Source organism: Pleurodeles waltl, chromosome 4_1, assembly GCF_031143425.1.
Source record: "Pleurodeles waltl isolate 20211129_DDA chromosome 4_1, aPleWal1.hap1.20221129, whole genome shotgun sequence".
NCBI classification, from domain to species: Eukaryota; Metazoa; Chordata; class Amphibia; order Caudata; family Salamandridae; genus Pleurodeles; species Pleurodeles waltl.
In genome coordinates, this window is record NC_090442.1 from 744,050,766 (window position 1) to 744,065,694 (window position 14,929).

Sequence of the window (14,929 nt, forward strand, 5' to 3'; positions counted from 1 at the left end):
ACTGCTTACCTGCTCCCATTTGTAAAAGCCAACTTATTAAATGTAATAAGGTAACTCCAGTGTTATCCTAAGGGAGAGGTAGATCTTGCAATAGTGAAAAGCTAATATAAGGGTTTCTCTCTAACAGGACATATCCACTTAAAAGTATATGTCCTACATTTGAAAAACACTACACCTTGTCCCGTGTGCTGTTTAGTGCCTACCTTAGGGGTGATACATATGTATTAAAAAGGAGGGTTTGGGCCTGAAAAAAGGTGTATTTTGCAAGTTCGAACTAGCAGTTCAAAACCTGCACGCACAGGCAGCACTGGCAGGCCTGATATATGTTTAAAGGGCTACCTAAGTGGATGGCACAATAAGTGCTGCTGGCCCACTCCTATATTTTAATTTGCATGCCCTGGGTACATGTAGTACCACTTTACTAGGGACCTATAAGAAATTGAATATGCCAAATTAGGGATAAGCCAATGTTACCACATTTTAAGGAGTAAGCACATGCACTTTAGCATTGGTAAAGTGTGCAGTCCTTAGGCCAGCAAAAACTAATCCAGCAAAAAAGTTGAGGGTAAATGCAAAACATTTGGGGATGACCCTGCAGGTCCAACAGATAGTTTCTATAAATTGACAAGCTGCTACTCAGAAACACAATGTCTACATTGCCAAAATATATTTAACAATATTTGCATGGCAATTCATATTGCAGCTCTATGTGACCACCCCTTGATGCAAGAAGCTAATCTGAGCTGCTGTGGCAGATATTTCATGACTTAAATATAGGCAATTCATGATCTTTAATGGTAGCTTTTTATGATGTTATCATCAGTTGATGTAATTGCTGTCTAAGAACCGACCCTATTGGAGTGATGTAGGAGTGATATGTCTGATTTGTGAACTTGTAAGGTGTTTGTAACCTCTGAGTTGCAGTGATGTCTGAGTCTATAGGATCTGTCTAACTGCGGGATAACGACTGATGGCCTACTCTAAAGGTCCATGATGGGATAATCAAATTAACGGGATGGTAAAAGATAAGGAATACAACTTATATTTTGAAAAATATAAGAAATGTGGCAAGTTGCACACCCAGATAATTTATGGTGCACATTAAGCCTGTTCCCTTTTAGATAATTTATTGGGCAATAGTGGTAGAAAATGCACATTGGGCTCCATTGTTTCCTTGGAAATAAACCTTTCTATGCGGAGGTTGGGAATGAGAAAGGAGTAGAGGGACTTGGAAGGTTTTATTGCATGCAAATTCTGTAGTATTTGGGTTAGAAATGTATGCTACATTGTTTTGAAAGCTGGTCAGTCACTACAGTCATGGATTGCTGCTCTCAGACATATTTAGATGCAAAAGATCATTGTAAGAGATTCTGGACACTTAACAAAGCAAAGCAGTCGAAGTGTGCTTCCAGGGACATAACATAAAATTGATTAATTGTGTTGACTAAGTCAGAGAACAGAGGTGCAAACGTCACACGTACAAACCAATAAACATTGATTTTGTTATAACAAATTTGGGAGAGGGACATATGGACTGCAATACTACATAAACATTGTAACAAATCTTTCATTACAGTCATACCAAAATATTCACAATTTCACACATTCACAAGAAACATACAAGGGCAATGATTCCTACTAAGAATTATGTTTCACGCCATGTCTTTAATGATACAGTATGTGGTTGTTGATTGACATCAAATTTTGGTTGGTGTATTTTAATTTAGGAACATTATTTCAAAATGTACCCAGAGCATTAGGCACATACTTATCTTATCACAAATGATGCAAAAGGCTGTCATGTCTAGAAAGTTTGCACGTTAAACAAGTTATCCTTTTGCTTGAGTATGCTGCCCCTGGGGTCCTGTGATTCACTTTTTTATGGCGCAAAAGGAATTGGACCCCTCCATTAAACCCATTTTACCAGCAGCAGAGTTTTGCACACAGAGAAACACCCTTTGATCTATTTAACTTCTTTCTCAACAGTAGATACAGATCTAAAATGATAGATCAATTTTCATTACCAATATATTCTGAGAAAGGTGATTACAAAATCTAAGAAATTATCAATTCATGTGAGAGCTTTCTATTAAAGATGCCATGACATATACAATAACCTAGCTTAAGCTACATGTTAGACCTGCCAGCCCTTTCGTGGTTTCCCCTGTCATTTTGGCTTCTGACCTCCTGTTTTTTGATCCTGTGCTAAATCGTTTTTGATGGCTTTAGGACTCTGGACACTTTACCACTGCTCATCATTGCTAAAGTGCAGGTGCTCTTTATCTAAATGGTACTGGTGATTGGTTTATCCATGAGTGGCACATTTGATTTACTTGGAAGTCCCTAGTATAGTGCACCATGTGTGCCCAGGGCCTTTAAATCAAATGCTACTTGTTGGCCTGCAGCACTGATGGTGCCAAAGTAGGAACCAATGCCTCACCTCCCCTGTCTCACAGTAAGGAACCAACCCCTCACCTCCCACTAACAGTAAGGAACTGATGCCCCACCGAATCGAGCGAGGCTTCACTTCCCCGACTCCATGCAACATCTTTGTTTCCTCATCAATTTCAAAGGTATTGTGCCTGGGGTCTTTGCGACTCTGTGACCGCCCTGCACTCCCTCGCGAGTGGCGTGGAACTGTTGGGAATGACTCAATCAAGACATCGTGATAGCCCCAGTTGGAGCTATTGCATTTGTAAGCACTTTACTGAGATTTAATCATTCATATCTTTGCTTGTGTATGTTGGATTGTTGTTGTTTTGGTTTTGTTTTACTCAGATAAATATTGACAATTTTTTCTAAACTGATGTGTAGTACTTTTCGTGGTGTTTTCACTGTTTTACTGTGTGTTTGTACAAATACTTTACACATTGCCTCTGAGATAAGCCAAATGCTTGTGCTTCACTACCAAAGGGGTGAGCAGTGGTTATCTTAGCTGTGTGACTCCCTTACCCTGACTAGAGTGAGGGTCCCTACTTGGACAGGGTGCAAACCACTGCCAATTAGAGACCCCAACAGTACAATATTTAATATGGGTTACTTTGGATCTCCTGAAGGCAGAGCAGGTATGTTTTGATTGTGCTGAGAAAGAGGAATGTCTACATCATTTTATGAGTGGTGTAAATTCCCCTGGGCTATATGAAAGAAAAGAAAAGAGATGTCTAACCCTTATTGAAACCAAACCATTGTTTTCACGCTATAAACTGTCAGATATACAAACAGTCCACTTTTTTTGCGTTCTAAACTAATCACTGTAAGGCTTATTTCTAGGCCTCGGAAGTTGTTGAAACCCTGCCACGCTACGCGAAGTTGCGCGGGTGGGCAGATTTTCCTGTTGCGCCTGTTCACATTGCATTTTACATCAAAAGCAACACAGAGTACATCCCTGTGTTCGCATGAGCGCGGCTATCTTGTTTTTGTTCATGGTACCTTTTTGTATCCCTTCCTAATGTTTCCAAAACTCCGCCCTCTTAATTAATCTACCCCTCATTTTTATTTATTGTATTAGTGTGTGTTTGTGTGTCTGTGTATTTTATGTTTTTTTTTTTTCGTGACTTTTTGTATTTTTGTAAATGTTTTCCTTCTTTCCTTCCTTCCTTCCTCCCTTCCTTCCTTCCTTCCTTCCTTCCTTCCTTCCTTCCTTCCTTCCTTCCTTCCTTCCTTCCTTCCTTCCTTCCTTCCTTCTCCTGTTTCTTTTCTTATCTCACCCAGTGGGATAACAGAGCAGGACAGTAACTAGGGGAGCGGCAGCGTTAGGCCATCCCAGATAACCAGCAGCAACCACCTACCTTATGGACGGTGATCCCACCAACGGGTGCAGCCCCGGCCAACCTTTTGTGAGGTGGCGGTGGCAGCACTGGATTTTTACATGCAGTGCCACCTCCCCTCCATGCTGGCAGCAGGCCTGGCAGCTGGTATCCCTCTGCTGAAGCATTGGCTGCGATGGGGGAGGGTGCACAGATGTTTGCGGTGCACCAGCCAGGTCCAGCACGTCACCCAGCAGCTTTTGCACTGTTGGACAGATATCCTCGACCACGAGCAGGACCTGCTCGACCTGCTAGGTGTCGAGATTCCAGGGCTCAGTGAGTATTAATTATATTATTTGTTGTGTTTGTGTTCTACAGTGCTATCTATTTTTCTGAATGACATGATGCTAACACTCGTAGGCAAGTTATGTTTAGTTTACATTAAGAATATTATTATGTGATCCAGTTTGAGCTAGGCAGGTGTTTGGTGCTACCCAATTGTACTCGTCAGCGCTCACTTTGGCTGATTATTTAAGAAGCCATTGCAATGCAGACTAATCTGTCCTCCTGTCACCATAGTGAATTTGTAGCTTGTACAGTCCAAAGCAATTTCACAGTGATGTGTAGTACTAGTATGCATTGTGAAATAAGAGGACTGAGTTGGTCCATCAAGGGGGGCGAGAAATGAGAATAGAATCAAAGATCATTCAATAAAATGTATTAGTTCCAAATGTAGTTTTTGTTAAGGAAATTTGGAATTTGGATTTTAGGATTAGTATAGCCAACTCAACAATTGTTCATACTAATACCATAGGCGATTTGATTTAGATAAGTACAATGTTACTGCATTTGCCTATTATAATAATTTTGTAGAGATTAACTGTACCACTAATCTATTTTTTTATCTTCTTTATTTCTTACATCAGCTCCCAAGAAAAAAGAAACGGGGCAGAGTCATGGTGGGTCCAGGAAAAGCTGGGAAGGAGGCGCCAACCACCAGCACCACTGCTGAGGGCTTTGCTCACCCCAGTAAGTCCTATTATTTATTATTAGTATTTCCCTAACTTTTACCTCTGCTCACTATTATACTACTTTTAATTTTGTCTTGTTTATTTTTTTATACTGTCTCTCATTTTTCCAATTCCCCTAGCCAATTTTTGTTTAATACCTGTTATCCCTGCATTATCTTTGTGCCACATTTCATGTTTTTTTTGGTAGCTAACTTTTCAGGTCTGTACTAGACTGCAAATTTCTTCTGCTTTGTTGGTAATCTTTCCCTCTCCCCTATATATCTTGTGATACTGTAAGACTGAGTACAGAATTTTGGTACTCTACTGTTTACAATGAAGATTGCAGGCCCATGTAAGCTAGTATTATAAATAGTATTCACAATGTATGTTTGTTGAGAAGGCTTTCTTATTCTTGCTCATGCTCTAATAGTTAATGAGTGAGTGACCATGGTCACGGAGGACCCCTCAACACCCAATGTTGTGCTGTGTATTTTATTTATAAAGTCTACCAGCAGTTCCATGACACTGCAGCATGACTGGAAAGTATGACGCCCCATTGTATTTGCCAGCCAACACCATGGGGGTCATTATGTCCCTGGCAGTCTTCAGACCGCCATGGATAATATGGCAGTGTGACCGCCAACAGGCTGGGGGTACACACTGCCACATAATGATATAGGTGGGTTGGCTGCAGCCAGCCTGCCACTTCTCCACTCATACCGCCATGGCGGTATGAGCCACCGAGCGGGAGATGCCTATCTCCAGCCCGGCGGCCGGCATAGTACCGCCCATGGCATTATGAGCTGGCCTACCACCATGGTTTTCGTGGGGTTAGCAATGCCACGAAAACCATGGCGGTAGGCCCTACCGGTTACAGGGAAGGTAGTTCCCTCACCCCCCAACACTCCCCTGGTGCCCCCCACCCCACCTCCATTCAAACTCAACCCTCCACCCCCTCCGATCCACTCACTCACCCCCCATACACACCACACAACTGAACCCACCCTCACAGCCATACACGCACACATCACCCCTCCTCCCCACCCCCACTACAGTCACAGCGCCCCACACCCCCTAGCCGCATACACTCACACAGACACCCACACCCACACGCACCAGGCATACACCCATCCACTTACACTGAAATACATGCATTCATTCACACACTGACATAAACGCAATCATGCACGCATACTTCTAGACATACTCACACACATTCTTACACACAATCACACTGACATGCAGACACGCACTCACTTCACCATTCTACCATGCATTCACTCACACGCATACACACCCGCAAACAAAACAACACACACAGACGCATTCACAGGCACACTCAGACATTCATGCACACACTCAGACACACACACACCACCCACCCTAACACTCCCCTTCCCTGTCGGAAGCCTGACTTACCTTAGGTGAGGAGGTCTTCCGGCAGGTAAAGGGAAGGGGCACTGCTACCACCAGCATCGCCCCGCCAGCAGAACACTGCCATGCCGTATTATAGGACACAATACAGCGGGTGGCGTTCTTCTGACATGCCGGTGCTGGTGTTAGCAGCGCCAGCTTACTACCGTCCACCACCATGAGCACTGCCGGATCTCCATCCTTATTGTGGATGGGTGAAGTGAGTGAAAAGAAAGGATGCGTGGGAGGGTGAAAGGATGCGTGGGTGAGTATTGTTATATGGATACAGGGGTGAAAGGATGATTGAAAGCAAGGGTAGATACTGAATAGATGGATAATGGATAGGAAATTTTGGTAAAAGACTCGATGAGAGAAAGTAAAGCTTATATCATTGTGGCTAGGGGTGAATATAGTAGGAAGAATGAAAGGATGATTGAATAATTGCTTGGATGAATAAACAAGGGAGGGTGCCATCTGTCAGGGTCTCTGACTAGAACTGCGGCCACCCCATCCCTCTCTGACAGGACATTGCTGGAGGGCAGCCTGCATCGTATGGAGAGCCAGCTCAGAAGGCTATACTCCGGACCTGAATAGACAATGCCCTCTTCTGAGCCCTTTTTTAACTTTGTGGTTTGGTGGGAGGACTTGTTGTGGGTGAAGAGGGTGGGGAGGGAGTTGGGACCGGGTTGTTTTTCACTTTGGAGTTTTGTTGGACTTTTCGGGACAGGGCTGTTTGTTTAGGGAGAAGGGTGGGCCTGTTGTGGGTAGAAAGGGTTGGTTTTGTATTTGTTGAAAATAAATGGGTATAATTTATTTTACTTCATTTATGTCTCAAATGTGTATTTTGTTGTTTTAGGTTGCACTGCTTTTAGTGTAGCCTGATTTTTAAATCTGTTAAAAAGGAGCATGTTTTTTACTTATACCCTTGCTCTACTGCCCTCTGTAAACATATTGACCACTAGGGGATAATTGCCATTGCCTATTTTGCACACACAAACAACATCTTCTTCAGTAGGAGTTAACTACTAACAAGTTGACTTCAGTCCATAGCTCTTCTCTTACCTGAATAGAAGAAGTGAAAACTGACACCTCAGTCCACTTACTGCAAGGTTTTCCCAAGGTGGCATCTTAGCTTAAGGGGATGGTGGTGGTAGTAGCAGGCTAGCGCACTAACAGGGAAAACACAAGGAGCCACTCCTACCTATGCAAACTCCAACTGCAGGATTCATCAAAGGGTTATCCATCACTGTCAATTTCATTGAAAAAAAAAACAGAAAGTTAGTGGGTCATGTTATATCATAACTTTAGGAAGCCTAAGACCAAACTACCACAATGACAGTATTTGACACACAACAAAGGAGACCTGATATGATAATAAAAACTAGCAATATCAACTTCTTCTGAGCAATGGGGAGCTAGTATTTATTGAAAACTAAACTTTGGAAATGAAATCCTTGAGTGAGGAGTAGTGGTCCTAGAGTGAGGAGCGGTTGGACAAGGTTAAGAATTTATGCAACACAAGGCCTTAATGATGATGTTGAAGGAGCCGGTGTGAAATATTGCTCAGGTATTAGAAGGTCTTGGAGTGAGTTGGTGTCACTTTCACCACATCCGCCCCAGCAAGTCTTTGATCCATTTATGGTGTAAAATTAAGTCACACCTCAATAAATCACACAGCCTGCGGGAAGAGGGTTAGGGGTTCGATGAAAGGATGGTAAAGGGGATTTGGGGAAAGGTGTGACAAAGACAAACACTATACAAAAGTAACCATGACAATATTCATCGGGCACTGAGCAGGACACCATCATCAATCTGTTGTGGAAGGAAACGATGAAAGGATAAGTATGACATTGTTCAGTTAAATGCATTGCAAACAGTCCGTCTGCCCCAGAGAGACCCAAGATAGAATATCTGTAAATAGTATGTCTTCTAGGTTTGAAAAATACAAATTGTGGAGGATTGAAATTAACCCACCCAGTTCTAAAACTTATGATTTTTAAAAGGAAAATGATACTGAATCGCTAAATTGGGTGGTGTATCTCCATTCTTCTTGGAATGTCCGTCACTTTTAGGTTCCTGGCTGAACCTGTCCGGTAGATAAGCTCGAGTGTAGAGCCTTCACCAAGTTTTGTTTGTGCAGGAAAGGACTAGGAGTAGGCCTGTGTATTGAAAAACAGTAACTGTATTATAGAGTAAAGGAGAAGGACAAAAGGAAGCAATGTAAGCTGCATTAGGAATCAGGAGTGTACCAAGAAGACTCAGAGGCAGAGCAAGAACATAAAGAGGAGTTTCACGTTTGAGCCAGCAATGCAGCAAACATACACTCAACAACATTTCCCAAATCAACGCACCTTACTCCATTCTACAGAACTGAGTGAGTACTAGGCCTCAGAGTCTTCACCATCATCATGGTTTCTCTTTCAAGTTGATAACTTTCTCCTTACAGACGTTGAGGTAGTCCTGCCCTTAATCCTTCCATCCTCCTCCTGATACTGAACCAGGTGAGGTAGACCTCTGTAGTGCATTGCTGTTGAAGAACAAAAGAGAAACAGAATTGGATTTTTCTGTGTAGATTTGTGTTTTGTAACTAAAGTGAATGCGCGTTCTCTGAAGAACCAGCACAAAATAGTAGACCCTGCAGGTAAATTTAGCTAAGTTTAAAAGGCCAATCGCTTTCAGGAAAAAATGATCACCCATCAGCCCCCAAACATGGCAAATCATAGAAATCAAGTTTACAGGTTTGCTGAATTCCCTCCCTCACTGTCAGCCACCACATACATCATCAGTCATCACTCACAGTCACTCACAGTCACTCAATATATCACCACTCACTGGTGCAATAGTTAGTAGTTACCTCTTCCAATCCAAGCACAGTGGTTGATACAAAATATTATCTCCTCTTTGACGGTAGCAACACATTGGAATTTGGCATTGGCACTGGCTGTCTTTTAATCAGTTCTGGAGCAGCCCTGCCAGGAGATGTTAAAAAAAGGCTAGGCAATGACATGTGAGGGAGGCAGGCATTGTATCTAATGTCCTGAAGGGAATGTGGTGGCTTCTTTACTGCACACAGGTCCAACTCCTACCTGGCCATATATGTGACTAAGAAATCGTGGGGCAGCATAATTCCATCACAAACATTGGCCTTCATTATGACCCTGGTGGTCTTTTGTTGAACAACAGGGTTAATGTGGCGGTATCACTGTCAACAGGCTGGCAGTTTATACCGCCACATTACGCACCCGACATAGAGCACTTCCAGATCCATAACAACCCGAACAACATCCTATGTGGCACCCTCGCTTACAGACTTACAGACCCTGCCCCCTCTTCAGCAAAGCCACAGCCGACTTCATCGCACATCACTCTGTTGCCTCTACAGACTACATCCTCCTTGGTGACCTCAGTGACCACAAACATCATCCCTACTAGAGAATCTCGCCAGCATCAGACTCAAACAACTGATCAATGCCCCAATGCACTCAGCAGGACACACGTGCAACCTTCTCCGCCAGCAGCAACATATCCGTCAGCCACACCTCCAAACTCCTATGGACCGACCACCACTGCTTCCACTTATCCTTCACCAAAGCTACCTACCACCAATACGCCCTGAGCCACCTGCACAAAAGCTGGAACATGTTCACCAAACTCTCCACCATCCTCTGCAACACACCACCACCGCCCTCCGTGGACGCCACAAAATCTGCACGCCTCATTCATCCATGGATCTCAGACTGCGCTAACACCCCCCTGGCCCCCCCCAGGAAACCCTCTGGCAAACAGACCAGTGGGAAAGCCAGCTGTTTCTCCCCACCCTCCAAGAGTCCAGACGCACCTGAAGACGACTCAAAAGAAGATGGAGGTGCAGCAAGACCCCGGCAGACCACGCAGCCATCAAAACTGCTGTCACATCACACCACCGCTTCATCAGAGCCAGGAAGAAAACTGTCATTCAAGAACTAATCAATGCCAATGCATACAACAGCAAAGAACTCCACCATTATCTAAGAATTCACCAAACCCAGCACTGACACAGCAGACATCCCTCCATCACAAGCCTTCTGCAACAATCTCACCACCTTCTTCCACTGCAAGATTTCCGACATCTACAACAGCTTTACAACACAGGACCCACCAGCCCCACCCGCAACCTCCAAAGGTTCTGGATCACAGCTGACCCTGACTAACTGGACCGCCCTCACCACCAACGACACCCCGTGGATCATGAAGACCATCCACACAGCCCCCTCAGACCCCTCCCCCACCACATTTTCAACCGAGTCAGCAACACCATTGCCCCGAACTCTGATGCACTATCAACTGCTCCATCGAGACCGCCACCTTCCCTGAAGACTAGAAACACGCAGAGATTAACCCCCTATTAAAGAAACCCTCTGCCGACCCGACAGGCTCAAGAACTACAGACCCATCTCTCTGCTCGCCTTCCTGGCCAAAGCCATCAATGTCCAGCTCATCAAATTCATCGAGACCAGCCACATCCTCAACCCTTCCAATCCAGCTTCAGAAGCAACCACAGCACTGTTCTCTTTGCCACAATAGACGACTTCCACAATCTCTTGGACCGAGGTGAAACCGCAGCCCTCATCCTCCTGGACCTCTCAGCTGCCTTCAACACAGTCTCCCACCACCCCCTCTGTGCAAAACTCCACGACACTGGTAAATCCCTGGAATGGATCCTCTTCTTCCTCACCGGCTGAAACCAGAGAGTCAGGCTCCCACCGTTCACATCCAAACCTACAGAGATCAGCTGTGATGTCCCCAAAGCTTCCTCCCTGAGCCCCACCCTCTTCAAAATCTACATGGCCCCACTAGCAGGCATTGTCAGAAACCACGGACTAAACATTGTCTCCTAGGCTGACTATATCCAGCTGATCCTCTCCCTTGCTGAAAAACCAACTGTCATGAAGACCAGCTTCCACGACCGTGTGAAGGCAGTTGCTGCCTGGATAAAAGACAGCTGCCTCAAGCTCAACTCTGACAAGACAAAAGTCCTCATTCTGTGTACCACCCCCTCCATCTGGGAGGACTGCTGGTGGCCTGCCGCACACAGAGACCCACCCACACCGACCGACCACACACGCAACCTCTGCATCATCCTCAAATCCTCTCTCATGAGCCACCAAGTCAATGCCGTCTCGTCCTCCTCCTTCCACACACACTGCCTACTCTGAAGAATCTTCAAGTGGATCCCTATCTGAACCAGAAGAACAGTCCACCAGGCGCTCGTCAGCAGTAACCTTGACTACGGCAACACACTCTACGCAGGCACCACCTAAAAGTAGATGCAAAGAATCCAGAACACCGCCACCAGACTTCTCCTGGACATCCCTCGCCACAGCTACATCTCTGGGCACATGAGAGACTTGTACTGGCTCCCAATCAACAAAAGAATCACCTCCAAGCCCCTCATGCATGCCTACAAGGCCCTCCACAACATCGGGCCTGCATACCTCAACCACCACCTCGCCTTCCACATGCCCACCAAACAACTCCATTCTCCTCACCTGGCCCTGTCCACCATCCCACGGATCTGCAAGACCACAGCTAGAGGAAGATCTTTCTCCTCCCTCACTGCTAAGACGTGGAACTCTCTTCCTCTTCATCTCAAGCAACCTCCCTCTCTGCCTCAATTCAGGAAGGGCCTCAAGACTTGACTTTTCAACTGAACCAGCCATCCAGCACTTCGACTGAGCTGCAGAACCCACTTTCCCAGCACCTTGAGACCCAAACGGGTGATTAGTTGCACTCTAGAAGAGCCCTGATTGATTGCTTAATGGACCTCTTTTGCATTTGCCTCTGCATTTGTCAAAGTCACCAGATCCTCGGGGTCTGTGCACGTTCCCAACACTTCCACCACAAGACAGCTCCAATACTCTGATTAGAATTGTCACAGAGTCTAAGAGAGTCCAAGTGGTGAAAAGGGGATTAGGAAGGGAACAGCTGGGAAGGAGACCTGTAGGAAGCAAAAAGGTTGAAACACACAATATCAAGATTACATCATATGAATCAATACTAGGCTATGACTCTAAGCATTGTCATTATGAAAACATGAACAACCTAAGCATAGACTTAAAATGACTAGGCTTCAAGATGACTGGATACCTGTGAGGGAATCAAGAAAGGTTAAATACAACTTTCAAATTCAAGTATTATCTTTTGCATGAGGATCAGGAAACAATCTGAATGATTTCTAAAACATCATATGAATCGTATTTGAGAAACATATTAAGGAACACACAACATTACATCTAGAACTCTGGCCTTTTTTCTTGTTCTCTCAAATTGCCGGAACATGAATTGCGCAAATTGCAGATTTTCACATAGGTAGTAAATACCATGTGCACCATGAATAACACAAATTAGACTCAAGAAATAAATCACGCAACTTGCCAACTCGAAAGCCACCAAGTAAATGCCTTAAAATGGTAGCGCATAATGAATACTGTGATTTTAAACACAGAAAAGGAATTCGCGGCTTGCCGATTCGAATGTCACCAAATAAATGTCAGGAAATGGTAGCGTACAATTAACAACATGAATTGCACACAGGAAATAAATTGCGCGTCTTGCCGACTCAAGTAACACCGTGTAACTGCCAAGGAATGGTAGAGCACAATGAATATCAAGGGTTATAGTACAAGAAAACGAATCGCACGTCTTGCCGATTCGAGCACCACCATGTAACTGCCAAGGAATGGTAGCGCACAATGAATATCAAGGGTTAAAGCACAAGAAAACGAATCACGCGTTTTGCCAATTTGAAGGCTACCATGTAACTGCCAAGGAATGGAGGCGCACAATGAATATCAAGAGTTAACACACAAGCAAAGAATCGCCCGTCTTGCCGATTCGAGTATCAGCATGCAAATGCCACGAAACGAACAAGCGCACATTCACACGCACAAGCGTAAAATTTTTAGCATGCAAAGATTAGGCCCAAGAACTCGAGAGTCTTCGATAACGGAGTCGGGGGCCCAGCCCGACCTCCGTCTTACTGCCCTGATCTAGGATCACCAATTAAAGTGAAAAGGGCAAGGCCTGGAGAATCAAAGTAGGCCATCGGAACAGGAGCTCAGAAAGTTGCTGCTGCTCTGCACCGGGACCTCTGAATAGTGAGCATGTGGAGCTGGGCTGGCTCCCTTATATAGAGTCTTGGCCCAGCCCACAAACCACACCCAGGCATGCTGCAGGGAAAGCTTCTAGAAGGCCCTGGAAGGGGACCACACCCTGACACAATGTGAAAACCTGCAGGAGTACATAGCATGTGAACAGTATTTATATGCATGCTGAACATAAGTCTTTAAGATTAAACTCTGCAATGCAAAAGGTTAAACAACATCAAATCAGCACAATGCATAAATTACATTAGCTTGAAATTGTTGGGTTTTTGCATTCTAGTTGCCCGTAGAGCGCGCACTGCCCTGATGTTGACAATACTCCCCTCTCCCAGATGCGCTCTAGGGCCTGGTTTGTCTGGATTGAGACAATGAAAACACCTCACAAGTACTGGAGCATGGATATCAGATGCGGAAACCCATGAGTTACTTTCAGGGCCATAACCTTAGGTTACGCCCTCTCAGTTTAGAATCCAACACTTTCTTGACTTCGTATTCTTCTTCTCCCTGTACTAGAACTGGAGCTGGGTGAGGGCGGACTTTCTGGTCTGCTTTTTTCAAGAGGGAAGTGTGGAACACTGGATGAATCCATAATGATCTTGGCAATTGCAGTTTATAGGTCACATGATTGATTTGCTGAAGGACAGTGTAAGGACCTATGAATTTGGGGTTGGACATGTGCTTCTTCTTGAAGTCTATGGGGGTTATTACAACTTTGGAGGAGGTGTTAATCTGTCCCAAAAGTGACGGTAAAGTGACGGATATACCACCAGCCGTATTACGAGTTCGATAGGATATAATGGACTCGTAATACGGCTGGTGGTATATCCGTCACTTTACCGTCACTTTTGGGACGGATTAACACCTCCTCCAAAGTTGTAATAACCCCCTATATGTTTTGTGGAAAGCCACACTTTGTCACCTGGTTGATACTGCGGTCCCTCACAATGTTTCTTGTCATAATGCTATTTGTATTTTTGTTTGGCCTTTTTTAAATGCTGTTGAATCACTTTCTGGGTTTGATGCAAATGTTGGATGGTTTCTGACACAGCTGGAGTAAGAGAACTTTCTTGAGGGATTGTGATGGGCGAGGTGTCAAGATGATAGCCAAACAAGCCAAAAAAAGGTGTAAGCACGTAGGTATTGGTCTGATTTAGTCTCTCCGTTTGACCATCTGTTTGAGGATGGTGGCTAGTAGATAGTGTAGATGTCACTTGGAGTGTTTTACACCATGTCTTCCAGAAATTGGAGGCAAATTGCGACCCCCGATCTCAGAGGATCATTTATGGCAGTACATGAAAACAAACCACTCTATTCAGTAAAATAGTTGCCAGTTCACTGGAGGTGGGCAATTAGAGGCAATGAAATGTCCATATTTCGTGAGACTATCTACTACCACCAGAATTACTGAATGTTGTTGATCCACTGGTAGACCGGTAATAAAGTCTAAAGAAATGTGCTCCCACGGACGATTTGGGTTGGGAGTGGATGCAACAACCCTTTTGGTTTTGAATGACTCGTTTTAGTGCGAACACAGACTTTGCAGTTGTTTACCATCGCTTTTACATCTTTTGTTAGGGTAGGCCACCAAAAATAGCATTGGATTAATTCAAGAGTTTTA

General features: G+C 44.5%; 1 protein-coding gene across 6 annotated transcripts in view; it reads left to right on the forward strand.

The window, feature by feature from the left end:
- The window catches only part of LOC138288112 (NACHT, LRR and PYD domains-containing protein 1 homolog), a 524,384-nt gene that overhangs the window by 320,774 nt on the left and 188,681 nt on the right, over positions 1–14,929 (forward strand). Inside the window, exon 7 of one of the 6 annotated variants that reach the window (XM_069229356.1) lies at positions 4,673–4,775. The exons of the other annotated variants lie outside the window; for them this stretch is intronic. Coding sequence (XP_069085457.1) covers positions 4,673–4,775 — 103 coding nt within the window. The remainder of the gene's footprint in view (positions 1–4,672; positions 4,776–14,929) is intronic. 6 annotated transcript variants of the gene reach the window in all.